This window comes from Lemur catta, chromosome 11 (assembly GCF_020740605.2).
Source record: "Lemur catta isolate mLemCat1 chromosome 11, mLemCat1.pri, whole genome shotgun sequence".
NCBI classification, from domain to species: domain Eukaryota; kingdom Metazoa; phylum Chordata; class Mammalia; order Primates; family Lemuridae; genus Lemur; species Lemur catta.
Genome location: NC_059138.1, coordinates 87285983 through 87307123, shown reverse-complemented (window position 1 = coordinate 87307123; position 21141 = coordinate 87285983). Strand labels below are relative to the sequence as shown.

At 40.9% G+C, this 21141-nt stretch overlaps 1 protein-coding gene across 2 annotated transcripts in view; it reads right to left on the bottom strand.

Moving 5' to 3' along the window:
• The window catches only part of HECW1 (HECT, C2 and WW domain containing E3 ubiquitin protein ligase 1), a 385512-nt gene that overhangs the window by 130254 nt on the left and 234117 nt on the right, over positions 1–21141 (bottom strand). For both annotated transcript variants that reach the window (XM_045564487.1, XM_045564486.1), the window contains 2 exons: positions 18081–18156; positions 10122–10291 (listed from right to left, as the gene is read on the bottom strand). In XM_045564487.1, coding sequence (XP_045420443.1) covers positions 10122–10291; positions 18081–18156 — 246 coding nt within the window. The remainder of the gene's footprint in view (positions 1–10121; positions 10292–18080; positions 18157–21141) is intronic.

Genomic DNA, 21141 nt, shown 5'->3' with positions numbered 1-21141 from the left:
AGCATCACATGTACTCACCAGCAAATTGGTTTCCCTGATCATCACTTAAATGCACATTGGGGAATGATACCAACTGGATATCAGACTGAGGTGGGGGTGGGGGGGTGGGGGGAGGGGATGGGTGTATGCCTACATGATGAGTGCGTTGTGCACTGTCTGGGGAATGGCCATGTTTGAAGGTGCTGACTCGGGGAGGTGGGGGGTGGGGGGAGGGGATGGAGGTATGACTACATGGTGAGTGCCAGGCACACTGTCTAGGGAATGGACACGCTTGAGGCTCTGACTCAGGGGGATGGGCGGGACATGGGCAATATGTATAACCTGAGCTTTTGTACCCCCATAATAAGCTGAAAAAAGAAAAGAGTTCAATCACCCAGAATTCTAAATATATCCAGAAAATAAATTATATGTGAAATCTGTTTATCTTTTTAAATCCTTTTTTATTGAACTATAAATTATCTCCAATAAAATGCCCAGGATTGTATTAAAAAAAATAAAAAAATACAAAATTCCAATCATTATTTGTATCCCCTTAATATTTTGAAATAAAAAAATTCCAATCAGCTGGGCGCAGTGGCTCACGCCTGTAATCCTAGGACTCTGGGAGGCTGAGGTGGGTGGATTGCTCAAGGTGAGGAGTTCGAGACCAGCCTGAACAAGAGTGAGACCCTGTCTCTACTAAAAATAGAAAGAAATTATCTGGCCAACTAAAATATATATAGAAAAAAAAATTAACTGGGCATGGTGGCACATGCCTGTAGTCCCAGGTACCCAGGAGGCTGAGGCAGTAAGGATCGCTGAAGCCCAGGAGTTTGAGGTTGCTGTGAGCTAGGCTGACACCACCGCACTCTAGCCAGGGCAAAAAAGTGAGACTCTGTCTCAAAAAAAAAAAAAAAAAAAATTCCGATCAATGAATGAGACACCCAGTCCCAGCTCTGACTTGTAGAGTTTGCCAATTTTCTTGGTGTAAATACTCCTGCCATGGCTGATTTCAGTAAATGTAGACTTGGGAAGACATGTGCACAGTTGGCTCCTGTAAGCTCACATGAACTGGCTCCAGCCCACCACCGACCCCCATGGATGGATGTGCCAAGCTAACCCTCACCCAGCTCGCTCTATTCCTCCACAGGAAATTAGGAATGGTTTTTAAAGAATGTGCCCTTTGTTAGACACTGGGTTTTACTGCTTTTCTCAAAACCTCTACTTCTACCTTATTTCCTCAGAAGTTGAAAAATGATGCTCACAGACAAGTACAAGGAATACTGTTTAGCAAGTGAACATCATCAGACTGTGTGTCTATGAGTCCTAGGTTCAGTGACTGAGCCTCAGGTATCACCATGGGACAAGAGGCAGTACCTCTGGGTCTTCCACCCCACGTAAACTGGAGTAGTCCCCCTTATGTTTTTATGTTAGTGATCCATTCACGAGGCCCCTTCATTAAATGGTTCGCCAGCTGGTTTAACCAATAAAAGAACTGATTTTGTTCTTAGATGATGTTGTCTATGTCAGGGAACTTAAAAAAGTCTTTTTTTCCTGGAGAAATAATGCTGTGATTAGGGCTTCTCACACACTCACCACCAGCACCAGCTTTGCATTCCAGAGAATGCTTTTCTTCCATAAACATGATTTTTCAGTTTATGACACTATGTTTACCTTATCCAGGTCAAAAATGCAATTTAATTTGTGATTAAATTATCTCCTAATCGCTAATCAGGGCTGAGGTTAATATTTTAAACCAATCAGAGCTTGGTTAAAACTCCTTGAGGCTGGCTGATAACAGTAACCATTTAGCAACTGTGCTCTCCTCCCAGAGATCATGGGCCTCAGCCTGGCACCTTTATTTTTCTCTAGGGGATGGGGCTTTTAGCCTAACCTGGCTGCCTGTTCTGCTCTGTCAATCAGGTTTTGGCAATTTCCCTGCCCAGGAAAATTCCCAAATTTGAAAATTAAACTCATTTCAGAATAACCCATGGGTCAAAGAAGGGATATTAAAAAATATTTTTAGCTGAATGATGATAAAAGTAGAAAATGTAAAAATATGTGAAATGTAGTAAAACAATGGTTAGAAAAAAATGTACTGCTTTACATGATTATATTAGAGAAGAAAAATATGTCTAAAATCAAGACATAAATTTCAACTTAAGGAGTTAAAAAAAAAAAAGAGCAAAACAAGCCAAAAGTAAGAAAGAAGGCAGTAAAGGAGAGAAATAAATAAAAATAAATAAGGGCAGATATAAAAAGCAATAGAAAGGATTTGAATCAGAATATATAAAGGACATACAATGAATTGGAATATATATAAAGAACCCTTAAAACTCAAGAGTAAGTTAAACAGCTCCCCAAATGTTTCACAAAAGAATACATACAAATGGTCGATAAGCACATGAAAACATGCTCAATATCATTAGTCATCAGGGAAATGTAAATTAAAACCATAATAAGTTACCACTTCACCTCTGCTATAATAGCTTAACATTTAAAAACTGGCAATGCTGAGTGTTCATGAGGGTGTGGAACAACTGGGGCACTACCCTGCCTTACACTACTGGTGGAAGACAAATTGGTGCAACCTCAGTGGAAACTTTTCGGCAGTTTCTTAAGTTAAATATACACCTACCAATATGACCCAGCCATTCCACTCCTAGGTATTCACCTGAGAGAAATGAATAGAGGAGACTTGTACCTAAATCTTCATAGCAGCCTTGTTCACAATAGCCAATATCTGGAAACAACCTAAATGTCCCTTAACAGGTGAGTGGATATAGACCATATGTGATACCTCCATACAACTGAATGTTATTCAGCAGTAAAAGAATGAACTACTAATGTATGCAACAATATAGACAAATCTCAAAAACACTATTCTGAGAGGTCAGAAACAAGAGTACATACTGTAAGATTCCATGGATATAAAATGCAAACTAATCTATAGTGACAGAAAACAGTTGAGAATTTTCCTGGGGCCAGACATGGAGTCAGATCTGAACTGCAAAGGGGCACTGGTAATCTTTTGGGGGTGATGGAAAGGTTCTGTGTCTTTAATATGGGGATGATTTCATGGGCATGTAAGATTGTCAAAGCTCATCAAATTGTTTGCTTTAAACAAATGTAGTTTATTCCTTGGTTGTATGTGTAAATTGTATACATGTATGTAAGTTACCCCTTGATAAAAGATGATAAGGATAAAAACAGAATTAGAAATTCAGTAAGCTTTCTGTTAATATTGGCATACTCTTATGAGCAAGTTTTGTATCTGATTGCTTTCTGAGTGTTTTACCATTGGTAGATTTGTGGAAGTCAGCCTGCTACAAGCCGTAGCATGGAGAACACCTTGTTCCCTTTATTTTAGCTGAATCCCTGCAAGTGATGGGCACACTGGTGTGAGAGGGAAACTGCCGCGTAGACTGATTTTTATAATGTTTATCTTGCATTCTTGGAACAAACACAATTTGGTGAAATATTAGCCTTTTTTATGTTGCTGGATTCAATTAGCTAGTATTTTATGTAGGATATTTGCATAGATTTTCATGAAAGAGCTTAGGCTGTAATTTACCTTTCTTGTATTGTCCCTGTCAGATTTAGGCATCAAAGTTTTGTTGGTCTCATAAAACAGGTTTCTTTTCCATAGAAGAATTTTTATAAGATTATTGTTATTTCCTCATTAAATGTTCGGGAGAATTCAACAGTGACAACATCTGAGCCTAGGGATTTCTTTGTGGAAAGGTTTTAAGTTATAGATACGATTTTCTTAATAGATATAGAATTATTCAGCATTTCTATTTATTTTTGTGTCATTTAGTAAGATATGTTGTTCTAGGAATTTTCCATTTCATCTAAATTTTCAAATTTATTAGCATAAACGTGTCTATAATATTCTCTTATCACCTTTTCATGTATGTAAGATCATTATATATTTTAGCTTTGTTAATTTTCACTTTTATGCATCTGTTTTCTAATTCATTGATTTCTATTTATTTATCTTCTTCATTGTACTATTAATAGTATACTTCCCTCTGCTCTTTTTGTGTTTGATTTGCTGTTAGTTTTTTAGCTTGTTTATATGGAAATTCAGGTCACTGATTTTGTCTTTCTTATTTTCTAATTTAGCTGCATTCCACAAGTTTAGATATGCCATATATTCCTTATTATTTAGTTCAAAATGTTTTCTAGTTTTTGTTGTGATTTCTTTTTTGACCCATAGATTTAAAAAAATAGTTTTTTGCTTAATTTTCAAGAAAGTTGGGCATATTCTAATTATCTTTTTATTATTTATGTATAGCTTAAGATTAAAAACATAAAACAGTATTTAAAATCTATTTCTGATAACTCTGATAATAAGCCCTCCATGGGTCTGTTTCTGTTGTCACTGGGGTGAGTTCATTTTAATTAACCAGGGACTGACGGAGCTGTCTAAGCTCTCTTGCTTTTCACATCGGGTTGCCCTGATCCTACACTGCAGCCACTAGGGGGCCACCTGGGAGCCTGGGGCTGTGCTAGGGAACCTTCCCCGTGTAGGACCAGAGAGAGCTTCAGGTTTTGTCTGTTCAGCACTGTGAGATTGCAGCAAACTCTTCTTTCATCTTCAGCGCTTTCTGCTGACCTTCTTAGCTCTCTTATAAGAAGCGTGAAGTTCCTTTCTGTTCAGGAGCAGGTCAAGTTCTAGTTACCTTGACCATTCTTCTCTGACATCACCACAATGCTTTTTTCTTTTTGTATTCTGCCCAGTGTTTCCAGTTGCTTTTGAGTTAGTGCACTCAGAGCCAGGAGCAGAAACCAACTGCTTCCATTCTTGATTCTTTGTAATTCATTCCACACATAGCAGTAGGAAAGTTTTTATAAAATTTTAATCAGACCATGATGTCCCCTACTAAAAACACTCTAATGGCATCTTATCATTCTTCAAATAAAATCCCAGTGTAACAGAGTAGTCACTACTCCTCCTATGACATGGAAGGGAAATAGTGAGAGTGGGGAATATGTAATAGAGGGAGTGGCCTGGAAAAAAATGGCAAAAATATTTTCTGTCTCTTTAAAACATCCTTCACTCCTTTTTGAGAACTAAAGCCTGTGTCCCTGCCCCAGGCCAGTGGTTGGGAGGGGAAGGGTCAATCTTCTGTTTATTTGTGCAACTCCTAGCCGGGACCTGGTAAAGGGAGGTCCTGGGCGGAGGTCATGAGATTATCTTCAGCAGGAGATACGATGATCAGAATCATCAACTATAGTTGAACAGCAATCGCCTAAAGCTGAGAACCTATCCTTTAAAAGCTCTGAATTTCTGTGAATGTTCAGGAAATTTGGATTTTGAGACGAGGATGTCTACCATTTTTCCTCATTTGCCAGCAAAGTAATAAAACTTCTCTTTCCTCCTCCCCAAACCACCTGTCCTTGTACTTCTGATTTGGCCTCATGGACAAGGCTGAGTTTTCGGTAACACCAACTCCTCTCCATGCTTACAAGGTACTGGCCTCGCCTCTCCCCAGCATCATCTCCTACTCTACCTCCACCCCTCACACTTACTGTACTCGAGCCACGATGACCTTCTTGCTTGTTTAAACATGCCAAGCTTCTTACGCTCAGGGCTTCACACAGCTGCACTCTGTCTGAAACACAGATCTAAGCAGGTCTTTGAATGTCTGGCTTCTTAGTTTATGTAGCAGCAGCTCTGAAAGACCTCCTGGACTACCGTTGTCTAAGGGAGCCCACTCAGTCATGCATATCCTATAGCAATGTGAGATTTCCTTCGTAACACTTGTTTTCCATTGAGATTATATTGCTAATTTATTTGTTTCATTTTGGTTTCTCACATTAGAGTATAAGCTCCATGAGCAAGGCCCTATCTAGCTAATCTTCTGGCCTTGTGACCAGAGGCAGATAGTGCATGCATGGGGATTAATCCATCCAGTGTGCAAGGCAGAGGCAGAGAGCATGTGGCAGAGGCTGACACACACCATGGCCCCAGGCTAGAGTGCTATATTTGCTCAATCCACCTGATATTTCTGAGAATCTGCTTCTAGGAGTTTCTTATTTTATTTAGAGCTCTAAATATACTTTCTACACGAACACTTTCAATATATAACCTAAGACTCTAGTCACTGCTGTTTTTGTTTATCTTCTCTGTGTAACCATAATCTTAAAAGTGCTAATTATATCCATCTGGAAAAGTAAACAGACCTGAAAATCAAAGAGAGTGTTCTCTGGTTGAAAAGAGTTTCTAATTAAAGTAATAATAAAGAGGAGATTGATCAATCAGTGTGGAAGTCTCTTACATATTTTAATTTGCATTGCCTTTCATATGTATTTCTCTTAATTTTTTCCTTCTTGTCTTAAAATTCTAATAGAAACTTTTAGTTTTCTAAGATTTAACATGTTTTAATCAGCAAACAATGTTACAAGTTTGAAATGACATGAATTTAAAAAGATCCCCATGAAACTTCAGTGCAACATGAACCATAGAAATAAATTTAGCATTTAAACTACCCATCAAGGATATTCTTGCACTTAAGCGTAGGCGACTTCAGTGTTTTCTCACTGAATATCCTTTGTATATTAATCAGTAAATACAGAAAGGAGGACAGTTTGGTTCTAATTCTCTTACACAGGAATTGGAAGACTTGCGTGAATCCTGTAGGAGCAATGAGTCATCATGTCACTCACCAAGGTGCAATGTGGGACCCAAGCCAACATTAGCTTCTGTTTGCAAGGAACAAGGGAACTACACTAAATGTGTGCACCTGGAGTAAGCCCAGCCCCATCGATGTCACTTGTCCGTGCACACAGCTCCAACCACACGACATTTCTATACAGTACCCTAAATGTTTGTGGGATGTCTTGGTACCTTTGCACAGGCTGTTCCTTCTGCTGGGAATGCCCCCTCCCACCCTGAAAAGTGTGTCATCTCCTGCCAAGACCAAGTCCAGTAGCACATCTTCTGTGAAGTCGTCTCTCAGGCTTACGGTGGTCTCCCCTTTGTATTGTAGCATTTTGTTCATATCTTGATTAGAACATTTATTTTATCTTATTGTCTCCTTCCACTAACCCAAGGGGTCTTATCTGTCAATCTTCTTTGTGTCCTTCCAGTGGCTTCTGTTTCTACTACAGAGTAGACACTCAATAAACGTTTCTTAAATGAAAAGTGGGGAGGGTGATGATCACTTTGAGTATCTGACATAAGCTATGGATACTTTCTCCAGAATTTATTCACAGCCACCTACAAACAAAACTGGTCAGCATCAGGCTCTGAAGGCAGACTCCCTTGTTCAAAGTCGAGTTTTGCCATTTACCAGCTGTGTGACTTTGGGAAAATTACTCGACTGTGCCCTGGTTTCCTCACCTTCAAACAAGGATAGTAATAGCGCATTCCTCATAGGGGTGTTGTGAGAATTCAGAGTTGATTCTGTAAAATGTGTAGAACACTGCTGGGCACAGTAAGCTCTTTGTAAGCCCCAGATAGCCTATTACTAGTAGGTTCCAGGAACTGGAGATACCAAGATGAATTAGATGTGATTTCCTTTTCTTGAGGAGTTCAAATTCTTGCGGGGAAGACAGAAGTGCAAATAAAAAACCACCTGGCAACACTATAGCGGAGTCTGAGCAAGGAAGCACTTTCCTCCTGAGGCCTGGACTAGAGAGTCAAGGACTCCCATGGACGTGGTATTTTAGCTGAGACCCAATGGATGAGGGGAGCTGCTAGTTGGGGAAATTGATTTTAGACAGATATAAGCAAAGACAAAATATATGCAAAGACATGGCTGTGTGGAAGCCTGAGGACATTTGGGGACGGCAGCCACAGAGAGTGGCTTTAGCATAAGGTCTAAGGTGAAAGGCCTTGGGGAGAGAAGCTGGAGGATGTCACAGACACCATAACACGTTCACTCAGCACCTGTGTTCAACCACCTTCTCCCCTGCCTTCCCATACCAGAGTCTGGGAAGCGAAACACTAGGTTTTCCTATCCAGGTGAGGTCAAATGGCAGCTAATAGGGTATCGGCTGGGAAAGGCTTTTCTCCTAGAATGAAAATACAAAGGCTTGTAAGGAAAGGCTTCTTCAGACTTTTTTTGCTTTCTTCCTGCACTGAGCTTGGGCTTGAGGCTTTAAGACAGGAGGATGAGCCCATGTGCTAAGGATGGTGCAGGGGGCGGATGCAGAGAGCTGGGGGCCCTGGGGGCTGACTCTGCAGGCGCCCTGCCTGGATCACCTCCCTCCCGACTTCTCGTTTGTGAGATGCACCATAGCAGGCCAGGCCTCCCGTGCTTAGAGCCAAATGCTCCCGTAACTGACGTGCTGCCCAATCAAAGAAGGCCCTGCATGCTCTGCAGAGGAGCCATGACTTTGACATTTGGACTCTGAGAACTGTAGTGTAATTGAGGGGTTAAAAGGATAGCTTTGCAGCCCCACGAACCTTGGTTCAAATCTTTGTTATAGTTGTTCAGCTTGAGAAATCAGTTACCCTCAATCTGAGCCTTACCAGAGAGATGTGTGCAGAGACTTGTTTTAGGTCAGCACCTCTAACTGTAGCACGTGTGGTGGAGTGGAGGTGCCCAGAGCAGAGACTAGTGGGAGTTTGCCAGCATCCTGCCAGAACCGAATCAATCTTCACCAAACATTCAGAAATAATTTCAGAACTTAAACTGGATTCCAGTTGGTGGTTTTAGCTAAAAAACTTTCTGATGGTGCTAGGTTTTATAAATGTTCTCTGAGACTTATATCACTTTTATGACTAAATGTCTTAGAACAAGTTGCTCTAAAGGTTTTCAAAAGAGAGAAGCCTTTTTTCCCCACGTAATATAAACTCCTGCGGCATCTTGTATTACCCCCAGGAATGCAGTAAGGAGTCCAGAAATAACTTGTGAGAATGGCCAGAACTGAAGAAATAAATAATTTAAGATTCATTATTCCATGCAAGTGGTGCTAGCAGTGCTTCGGAATCTGTCGATAACTAAAGCTAGCAGATGTTCAAGTACAACTCTATTTCCTTACTGTTTACTTCAAAGCTCCAGTGGAGCTCCTCTGTGAAGCCTGGGAGAGGGTTAATTAAGCCTAGGATAGGTGGTGTAATTTAAGAGACAATAAAACATTTTTGCTCTGAAATATCTAATTACATTGCCTTACCAAAGATGCTTGAAAGTTCTACATCAGAGACATCTACTTTGTGCCTTCGGTGGGAGCACATTTCCATCACTAACGGGTTGATGAGGGTAATCCAAGGCTCAGACTAAGGATAAATGACCTCTCCGATTTACAGAACTATTAACTGGCCACGCTGGAATTTGAACCTAAGTTTGGTTTGTGTGACTGCAAAACTGTACTTTTAACCTGTACTTTGTACTCCATCCATTCTCATGCTCTAGCCTCCCTGCCCCTCCCCACACGGTTCGCGGTTATGTCCTCATGTGAGCGAGGCAGCCACGTGGGTAGGATCACTTCCTGGGTGTCTCTGGCAGAGGCCTGAGTCACCGTGAGGTAGCGCCTGACATGGCACTTTGTGGAGGACCCTCCTAACTCCTGGCTGGCAGAGGAGACACATTTAGGAGTGGAGAAGGGCCTTTGAGACAACACAGACTGTTCCATACTCTAGCAAGCTGCCCAGCCCGTGCAAACCGTGACAGAGGGGTAAACAATTAGGCTTCGTACCTATTTACATTAAACAATATGTAACACAATCAGGGATATTCTCAGGCTTATTGATTTACCTGTCCCAGGAACGGGGTAGTGTTAGAATCTCTGGAACTGGTCCAGAGAGCCACACTTAACATTCGTCACCCTTGCTCAACACCACATGCGTGGGAAGAGCTGTGGGAAGCTGGCATGCTTGGGTCCCAACGCTTCTCCTCCTTCTCCTGCACGAAGGGCAGAGAGAAAGGCCGTCCTGTGCAGGTTCGGCCTCAGAAGAGGCCACTGAGTGCAGCTGCAATGAAAGTTTCTCAGTACTGTCTGGAGGGACTTGCTCAAGATCCCTGTGGGTCGCAACCAGCAGAGAACATGGCTCCCTTCTGGGACCGTGTGAGCCATGGACTGAGCGGCAGAATCTGGGGCTCCTGGGAAGGCGAGGAAGCACGTGGGCTGGTTCACGGCCAGCCAGTTCAATCTGCTACCGGGGCCCTCCCACAGCCCACCGCACTCACCTCGGCCTGCCAGACGGGGTTCACGGTGTTGCCTATGATCTTGGATCTTCTCTCCTGGCCGTGGTGAGGGAGGGCAGGGAAGATGCTGTGCTTCCCAGGCTGGATGGAAATCTTCAGATACGGGTCTGGGTTGAAAAACATCCCTTTCTTCAACCCCATGGCCTGGAAATCTATAAGAGAAAGGATATTTTGGTTCAAATATGTTTTAGTAAGGTTAACACCTGGCATTGTGGTAGCTACACTTTTCATGAGAGGCCCGTTGGCCCTGACTGGGCCGACACTTCTGGAGTTTCTCAGGCAGGTTAAAATAAGGGGTTGGGGTGAGGGGCTGAGGGTCACCTCAGGAAAGGTGGGGACACAGAGACAGGAAACCCAGCTTTGGATATTCAACGGGTCCAGTGTAAAATTCCTCTGTAAGATGGAGACGTAAGGAACACAAGGGCTGTAGTTTCACAAGAAATGTGGACTTCACTGAGTAAGGAGAGAGAGAATTAGCAGAAATAAAGAGAAAGCAGAGGGTTAAAAGCACAGAGAACGTGGACACTGGAGGAAAGAACAAAGAAAACATGGCCTTCGTGGGGCTAAGTGTGTGTCAGTGAGGAGAACTCGTGGAAGCCTGCCGGGGAGGGCAAGACCTGCGAACCCAGCTGTTCCACTTAATTGAAGGTATCTGATCATGGACAATTTTGTGCTGTACAAAGAGAGAGAGAGAACAAGACTGTTTGTGTCAACGGTTTATAGTTGTTCTGGGATGATCTGAAGTCACTTTACATTTATTGGAAATATATTTATGCTGTCAAGGAAGATAATTTTTAATTTTTAAAAACTTTTTGAGACAAGGTCTTACTTTGTAGCCTGGGCTAGGATGTAGTGGTATCATCATAGTTTATTGTAACCTCAAATTCCTGGGCTCAAACAATCCTTCTGCCTCAACCTCCTGAACAGCTAGGACTACAGGTACATGCCACCACGCCCGGTTGATTTTTCTATTTTACTGTAGAGACAGGGTCTCACTTTTGCTCAGGCTGGTCTCGAACTCCTGGCCTCAAGCGATCCTCCTGCCTTGGCCTCCCAAAGTATTAGGATTACAGGCGTGAGCCACCACGCCCAGCCAAGGAAGATAATTTTTAAAGCTTTTCTATTATTGAAATATTTTCCAAACAAAATTATTCACATTTATACACAAGTGAAACAAACTGAGGCATAAAGATACACAGAATCATTGATTCTCAATCACCACATAAGTTGTGAGGTATTTAAGTAATTTGTTACTGATGAAAAAGTACAGAGGTTTTCATATGCATTTACTTAAAAGTTATTTTGAGTTAATTCAAGGTTATCTCCATAATGAAATTACTTTTAGTGTCTTGCATTAGAATATATTACCACAAAGAGAAAAAGGGCAGAAAGTACAAGCATCACAGAAATTTGCAACACCCAGGCTATGCCCCCAGGAGTCAGGAGTGTGCAGACAAAAGTTAACATAGCAGCCTGAGACTACTTGCCTTAGAAAGGCCTGTTTATAAGGTGGGCTCTTGGCTGTACTGTTTGGGAAGTTGGATTTCAGGCGGTTCCCACCTTCCCAGAACTGTAAGAGTGGCTCGCTGTGCCCAAACTTTGTGCAAACTGCACACTGCTTTTCTTCTGGGAGTCTGGAATTTTGCTACATGCCAAGCAGAAGATGGAGACCCTGGGTACCAAATCTCTAGGAAGCTTCCCTGGCAGATGACATTTCATATATGCTGGCACAGTTTGTGCTGGGGGAAGGACGCGTGTCCGTGGGTTCCACTGGAGAGGCCCCCTGGCAGCTTGCTCCTGGCTTCCTGCAGACTTTGCCCTGTGAACCTTTCCCTGTGCTGATTTTGCTTTGTGTCCTTTCACTGTAGTAAATCACAGCCATGAGTACAGCTAGACTCTGAGTCCTGTGAGTTCTCCTAGTGAACTGTGGAACCTGGGAGTGGTCTTGGGGACCCTGCCCTAGAGTGTGAAAGACATATATACTATATCCATCATAAAATAATGACTACCATCACCTGCCATTTATTGCTAGTTCCTAAATTCTGGAAACCAGTCTTTGCACTTAAAATGCATTAACTGATTAATCCCAACTACAAACTCCATAAAGTAGAGATTATACACCCAATTTGAGAAGAAGAAAATGGAGGCTCACAGGTTTTCAGGGCTGGTCAATGTCAGAGATAAGATTTGAACCTGTCTCTTTAATTCCAAAGTCTGTGCTTTTAAGCAATACGTTATACTATCTTTTTATAAAAATGTCAACTTTGGCATAGGTTAAATGCTTAAGTATAAACAAGTCTTTTTCTATACTCTTTATTCTGTTCTATCAAACAACTTGTCTGTATCTGCATCGATATATCTTTATCAAATATTTGATACCTGGTAACTCTTCATTATTTTTATTTCTTGAAAAAGATAACATCTTGCTTCACCACTCACACATTTATTCTTCCAGATAAATCTTACTAAATTTTAATAACTCCCTTCAAAAAATTAGAATTTTGATTGGAACTGCATTGAATTTATACATTACTTTTGGGAGAATTAGTAGCATCAGAAAATTGAGACTTCCTACCCAGGGGAAGTCTTCTTTCATGTCCTTCAGGAAACTTTTATGCTTTTTTCTATAAGGGCTTACACATTTAAGTTCAATCTGGATACTTACTGAAATATGTTTCATAGAGTAAGAGTATAAGAGGTACAAATTAAAAGTGCACTGGACTGGGAGTCATTTTACCTAGATTTTAGTTCTGGAGCACTCATTATGGAACTTTGTAACTTTGAGAAAATCAATTTAACTCTTTCAGGTCTTGTTACTTCAACTGTGAAATAGTTGGGAGGGATGTCTATAAGAGCACAAGAAGTCTATGATTTTCCAAAAATAAATGACACTTAATTTTCTCCCACTTTGGCCTGTTTTATTTCTTGTTCTGATGATGAACATGTGCACATTTATTATAACATTTTTAAATACAGAAGGAAAAGAAACAGAATTTTAAAATTATTTTAAATTGTATCCTCTCGTGGCAACCCTGGCCAAACTTCTTCCTTATTTTTTTCTAGTATTTTTCTTTGCATAGCTGTGACCATACTGTATATTCAATAATAATGCATCCTATATTCTTTATTTTGCCTTGAATTATATATGTGGAGGACCAGAATACGTCACCCCATTAATGTAAGAGACCAGAATACAATATTTCAAAATATGCCACTTTGGCATAGGATTATTTTGAGCCGAAGGGAATTGAGAAGAAGCAGATACAAGAAAAGCTCTCTGTCCTCTCCCTGTTTGCCTAAAGGCAGGGCATACATTTATGAAGGTGTCCCTCCTCCTCTCTCTACCAGGGGCATGAAAGTTGATCGCCAGAGATGACTTCAGACTCTTGCCAACCAGGAGACAGCACCAAGGAATTTGCATAATAAACTTTACCAACAGGCATTTATCTACCACAGATTTCCCACAATTTGCTGTCCCTAGAGATTCAAGGTCTTCTTCCTTTGTCTTGTCACTTCTCCAAAATTGTATTGTTCTTTTAAAAGATGCTATGTAAGCCAGAATTCTAAGCCACCTCTTAGTGATTTACTCATTTTTCCTCCCATGTATACATGAGATATACATGTTAATAAACTTCTGTTTGTTTTTCTCTTGTTAATTTGTCTTTTAAAGTTATAGGGAGTCCCCAGCTAAGAACTCATGAAGGGCAGAGGAAAAATTATTTTTCCTCCCCTATAATATCATAAGGATGTTCTCATGCCTTTTAGAGCATTTTGCATGTGTAATTCTTAAGAGTATATAGTATTTAATCATTTGGCTCAATGGTAATTTATTTAGTGAGTCCTTAATATTGAATGTTTAAATTGTCTCCAATATGTCTGTGATTAAATCTCTATTTGCATTTATGATTTTTTTAAACTTACAGTACTAAAGGTGTAATTCATTGGAAATTAAAGGAATAATACCTGGGAAATTTATTACCTCCAAGAAGTGGTAAAAACAGAAAATATGAATAAATTTGGAAGTAAAGGATTTGTATATACAATCTTGCTTTGACACGTTCATTGCACTCTTGAAGCTTTCTAGAGAAGGCAATTCCATTATCTACCTTTCTGGTTATTTTAAACCCTAAACAGAAAATCAGTCCTTTTATACTGAAGAGTCTCCAATTCTTGAATTTTCTTGGATTCTCTCTCTGTATGTTACAGTACATGCTCACGTATTACTTTCAGGTGAGGTGCAAGGGTAGTGTTCTTTGAGCCCTTGCAAACCTGAGAATATGTTCCTCTTGCCTTCCCACATAAATGACAAGCTGGTGGACACAGCAATCTTGGGTTAAAACATAGTATGTTCAAAATTCTATAGGCTGTGCTTCATTATTCTGCCATCTCAGGAGACAAGTCTGATACTACCATGGGGTTTATTCTTTCGTCAGTGTCATGCTTTTTCAGCCCAGATGTCTATGGTGGCTATATTTGAAAAATTTTTTAAAGATTTGTCTGGGTGTTGGTCTCTTTACATACATTATTTTTTCTTAGCCTCTGATGGTCTTCTTTAAGTTAAAGACTCAAAATTATCTTCAGCTCAAAGTTTTCTTCTATTATTGTCTCTGTTCAATTTGTTCTGATTTCTTCATCAAAAAACACAGATTGGTCATGTGTTGGCTCTGTAGGTATCATCCATCCTTCCTCCCCTCAGACTTCATCTGTGCCTTCTGGGAGGACTCTCAGGGCAGCCTGCCAGGTCACTGGTTCCAGTTCTGTAGTGGTGATTGTGCTCTGTGTTGCTTTCTGATGCTGACTTTTAATTCTATGATTGCACCATTTAAAGTTTATTTCAAATCTCTCCTTGATTGTGATAGACAGAATAATGGCCCCACAAAGATGTTCATGTCCTAATCCCTGGAACCTGTGAATATGTCACCTTACACGGTGAAAGGGACTTTGCAGATGTATTAAGTTAAGGATCTTGAGGTGGGGAGATTGTCCTGGACTATGGGTGGGCCCAGTGTCATCACAGGGTCCTTATAAGATGGAGGCAGGAAGGGAAAAGTGGGGCGAAGGCAATATGATGACAGAAGCAGAGAAAGGAGTAATGCAGCCACAAGCCAAAGAATGCTGGCAGTCTTTAGAAGCTGAAAGAGGCAAGGACTGGAGCTCCGGGGAGGAACCAGCCATGGCGACGCCTTGATTTTAGTCCTTTAAGTTTCCTTCTGGACTTCTGACCTCCAGATCAGGAAGAGTATATTTGTGTCGCTTTAAGCCACTACATTTGTGATAATTTGTTACAGCAGCAACAGGAAACAAATAGACTTGACTTTCTAAGTTTTTATTTTTGATAGCTTAAAGAACTCCCTTATCATCATTTCTCATCTCAGATCTCTTACTTAATATGTCCTGTACTTTCCTGTATTTTATTGAGGGTACAAGCAGATGAGTGACAAACACTTTACTTCTCTTTAGTAGATATCTGTCAAGAGGATACTTTCTTTTTCTCTTGAGTGTTATGTTATTCAACTTTTTAATAGGGTAGAATCTTTTCTCTATGCATACTTCAAGGCAAAATTTCTATTATTTATCCACGAACAGGTCTTGTAGTCCCGGGGTTTGTCCATCTTCAGTTAGTTCAGTTGTCCAACTGCTCGCTGTTGGAACCCTGCCCCTGCTTTTACACTCAGAGCTGACCAGCACTAGTCAATTTTTGATACTTTGTGGGCTTTGCTTTGGTATAGATTTGATCTTTCTGTCTTGTCTTTCTTTGAAGCATGGAACTTACTTTGATATTTTCAGCAGTATTTACTTTTTTTTTTCCTAGACAGACACAGTGAATTAAATACACATATACACATCCAACTACTAAGTATTATACTTCCATGACCATTCCAGGCTTGCTCCTTTAGCTGCTACCTTTACATCCTTGGTCACGTTCTGTTGCTGGGAATTGTTGTCTTAGAATAAGCATAAGAAAAATGATATATTGGGAGACTACAGGAGATGAACCAACCCCGATCACCTTAGGAAGTAGCTTTGTGAACCAAGTTGGGGTGGGGGTGAAATTCTCTATATTAAAATAATGTAGAATCATAAAGTATAAATAGAATTCAAAGTCTGATTTTTACAAAAGTATAGATATAGCCAGAAGTTAACCAGCCATTGTTCCCTGCTGTAACTGGTTACTGCTTAATGGTGTGTATGCTTCCTGACAGGTGCAAGATTTGTGACTTCCCCCACCACTTCTACAGATAACATTGCTGTTGTAAAGCCCAAAGACTTGTGCTTCTCTAGATAACATTGCTACTATAAAGGCTAAGCCTGGTCTTTGAAGTATTTTTCAGACTCTGCATTGTGGGATGAATCACTGATGCCAGCCAGACCCATGGTAGGCGTGGGAATGGACCCAACAGCCTAGAGACCAGGGGGTCTCAACTGAAAAGATAATTTCTGCTTCCCAACCTTTTGAATTCATCCCCAGCCAATCAGCAGACCCAGTTCCCTAGCCCTTCAGCCACCAGACTATCTTCAAAAAACCTTTCTCCCAAATTGTTGGGGAGACAGATTTGAGAACTTCCACCCATCTCCTTGCATGGCACCTGCCATATTAGACTCTTTCTCTGCTATGACCCCTGCAGTCTGAGCGTATTGGCTTCCTCTTGAGCAGTGGGCAACGAACCTGGTTGGGCTGAAACAGGGGAAGTTTCCTTTCCTCTGGTAGGTCTTTGAGCGTGTGTCTACATGGCAGAGGCAAAACAGGGCCCAAGGAATAGAGATTTTGTCCCTTCCCCTGTCCTGCTCCGCCTACCCTGAACTTAGCACTCCTCTTAGGCCTTGGGACTTCACTGGAGCTTTGGTTAGTGAACACGTAGTTGTGTAATACTCCTGTTTCTCCTGTTGTTGAAGTTGGTACTAATGAATGTTATTTCTCTAGGAAAATGAGAAGGGCAAAGCAGCAGTTGTTAGCTTTTGCCCTGGTAATACAAATCATTGCATTTCTTCTTTTTTTCTTACAACATAGACAAGCATATGCTAAAGTTGTCAATGGATCTTCAGATACACATTTGCTTCACTGGGCTCACTGAGGCTTGAAATACCCCAGTTGACTGTCCATCCCCCAGCGAGGCTTGTGCACTTCACGCCTGTGAGCTCTGAGCCCGGCACTCGTGGCCCACAGCATATGCTGGTTTGACTAAGGTAGCAGTTTTCACGTGTTCAACAGAGCCCTCAGGCTTCACACCTTTGCGTCCTCCTAAAGACCACTTAGGGTGGGACTGAGTGTGTCAAGCTCTCAGCTTTGTATATCATTTTAGCCAAAGCTTCTCAGTTTTCCTTTTAAAATTTTAATTTTGAAGTAATTTTAGATTTACAGAAGAGTTTCAAGGATAGTACAAAGATTTCCCACATACCCTTGACCCCGTTTTCCCCATGGTTAATATATTACAGAACATGGTACATTCATGAAAAAAAAAACTTTCACTTACTCTTAACTGTTAAACCAAAATACTATTAATTAACAGACTGTAGTTGGATTCCACTGATTTTCTTTTCCATGAATGTGCTTTATGAGCAGCTCAGTTTTTAATCTGTTGGGCTCCATGTGAAGGTTTCTTTTGACAAAGCGTTGGATAACTACTTCTTTCCCCAGATTCCCCCAACCTTTCCCTTGTATACTCTCACTTGCTGCCACTTGGCCCTGCAGGAAAAGTAGGGTAGCAGCCTCTCTTCCCATTATCTCAAAGGGCTTTTGCATCTATGACTTACTGAATTCTCTATTATCCTTATGAGGTCAAGAAAAATTGAGATTTTTGAAACTTTTGCTTTGCGGATGGAGAAACTGAGGCATGGAGAGAGTGAGTAACTTGCAGTTAAGAGTCAAATTGAAGCAGATCTTCTCACTCTTAGGTGACATTCTTATTCTCTCCACAAGGCCTCTAGGTGACCAGAACATACCTGAGAGAGAAAAGCTGATCAGCCTCCGACGTCCTTGCCCTGGGACAGTCTCATCAGAGCCAATGCTTTTAAAAATCTGTAAGAACAAGGAAAATGGGAGACAAGCAAAACAAGCATTGAAATGGGTATCCACACTCCAACACAAACATGCTTAATCACAGTTATTTCTCCAGCTACAGGCAAGGAAGACAGGGATTTCACTGGGCAGCTATTGATTAAAAGATGCTTCTAGCAACCTAATGTCTTTCCCAATAATAGAGGATCTGCTAGTGGGTGGGAGAGGTGCTTTTCAGAAAACTGGAAATCAACAAACACAATTAGTTGAACATTAAAGGCCCTTTGTAGCTATGTATGCAAACAATGCCTTTTTACATTCAAATTTGCAAAAGGTATTTATTTATTAAAGCAGGGTCCGAGGCAATAGAATGATAGGTCAGTAGATGTTTACGTTGTAATTACGATGTGTTTCCATTTAGCAAAGTGTAGTGTTGAACTGCTATATCTCTGCTTGTTATTATTATTTAGGGATTTCCAGGAAACTGTTTATTAAGTAGGAGTTTGAACATGGCATTAAGAAGCTACTCCAAGGTCTCTCTTAATTAATTGATTGCCTTCCTGGGAAATTTCAGAGCACCATTGTTACATGGATTACCTGTGGTCTAGTAGGTATTTGTAAACCAGGCTGTTAAGACATATTATTTTTCAGTATTGCTCAATATATGTTAATGGGTTAATCAAACCGCTGGAGGCCTGCCTTCCATTCTCTTTTAGGAGAGTTTTATTATGAAATGATTTTGAGGATTTATTTGAAGGCAGAATAACTCTTCCTATTCACCTTTGCATGTGTTATATGATTGAAGAAAATAATTTTTAAAATCTCAGTGTTAAAGCAAATCCACACAGTGTCCACTTTTTAGAAGATACTATGTACTGAGGAAGAGAAAAATGGAAAACTCCATAATCTCTTGTTCAAAGACTCTTTGTAGATTGTAGTTTCTTTCTTCTCTCGGTAGTTTTGATGCTCTGAGTTGTGATTGGATATTCCCATCAACCTGCCTCATATGAGACCAGGAAGAATGACTCAGGCATCACTAGGGCTCACAGCCTCAGCCTCAGGGGAGTAGAAAGGAATTATTGCATCATCTCGTGTTGAAGCAGGTGCCCCTGGTACGTCTGTGAGCTTGGCTGCAGCTTGCCAGCAAATCTTGGTACGTCTGCCCTGACGCCCAAGTGTGAGTACATTTCAGGGACACTGGCTGCTCAAACCAACATAGGTGACACATGGAATGGGGCTTGGCATCAAGTGAGATAAGAGATGGCCAAACTCTTTGACAGGTTTCTGTCCCTTAGAATGTCATTCCATAGGAAAGAACCAGAGTGAGACAAGGCTGGGATTGGTGAACTGGTTGGGCCCAAGCTTTTTCCCCATCGGAGAGCCTGCAATAGAGGGAAGGGCCTGAAGGAAAAAAAAAAAAAAAAAGATTTTCTGCCTCTTTAAAACTTCCCCGACTCTTTTTGGGAACTATAGCCTGGCCTGCATCCCTCAGGCAGGTTAAGTCCTTTGTTGAAAGAGATAACTCCATCCCAGGAGTTCACAGGCTTTGTCTTTGGCAGAGATGGGGTTATTAGAATAGTTAACCACAATAGCCTAGAACTGAAGTCCCTCCCTTTAAAAGCTCTGTATTTCTGCCTAAGTTCAGGAAATTTGGATTTTGAGATGAGAAGGTCTGCCATTTTTCCTCCTTTGCCGGCAAAGTAATCTCTTTCCTCCTCCTGATAATATTTGTTCTCGTTCTTCTGATTCAGCCTTGCGGACAAATGCCGAATAACAAAACCAACCCAAGGTTCAAGTTCCATTTCTACCTCTGAATCTCTGAAATGCTCACATAAGCAAATAGTAAACAAATAAACACATCTTATACATGTTTACAGAGCACTTCTGAACATGTTTCCCTCATTAGAGCTTCATACTATGACTAGGTGGGAAGGCAGCTGATTTCAAGTTCTCCTACAGAAAGGCCTGTAAATGGAAAGGGCAAAGCCATCTGTAGGGGCCTAAAAAAATGAAATATAAAACTCCGAGTCAACTGCATCCCAAGGGAATCTCCCCAACTGCTGAGACACCTGAGACAGAAGACAGGAGAAGGCCCATCAAAGGGGCTAGAAAACATGTAACGCAGATGAGTGCTGATTATGTGTCAAGCACAGAGCCTGTTCTTCTATACATACTTTTTTTTAAACTGTTTAAAAAATTAGGCATTATTTACTTCCACCTCCCGTTTACAAATGTGAAAGCTGAACTGAGAACAATTCAATGACTTCTCAAAATTCACCTGGGATGAATCAATGTCTGGTCTGAAAGACTTAAATAAAACAAGAGTTGAAGAACCCACTACACACAGCCCATAGAGTTTATTAACCCCCTTTGGACATTTCTTAAGATCCAGCTTGGCTGCTTGTCTTTCTTTTGCTTATATTTTGTTCATATTCTGCCTGCTCCCCTCTGCTTTCTGATGCTGCTATCACCAAACCAGCTTCCAGAGGCTTCACAACTCCTGCTTTCTTTATTGCCTTGAAGGCAAGGCATGGGCTTCCAATTTTAGGGCACTTCTGTTAAACACTATGGGGGAAAAGGGAGGGGTTGGAAAGATGAGACATTTCTCCTATATTTTTCATGGAGTGAATTGCAAATAGTGTGTTAATTAATTAGGAGTGATTTTCTTTTCTATGACTGCTTTTGACCATACAGGACTGCATATTTTAGCACCAGGAATAAATCTTCTTCAGGCAAAGGACTGCTGTGTTTGAGAGGCTCAGTGTTTGGCTTATTAAAAAGAAGGTAATGAGAATGCACAAAAGTGCTGTGGGAATGAGCATGCTAGCTGGGATTAATCAAACACTGGATTTTCCCTGATGATTTTTAGGTTATAAAGCTATGCTTCTTTAACATAATTTCTTGTGTGGGGCAGATTGTTCTAAAAGTGGGAACACGATAGATTATGCTACGTCCTAAGAAATAACTGGGTCATGTTTGCTCTAGAGCAGAAGTTCTCCAACTTTA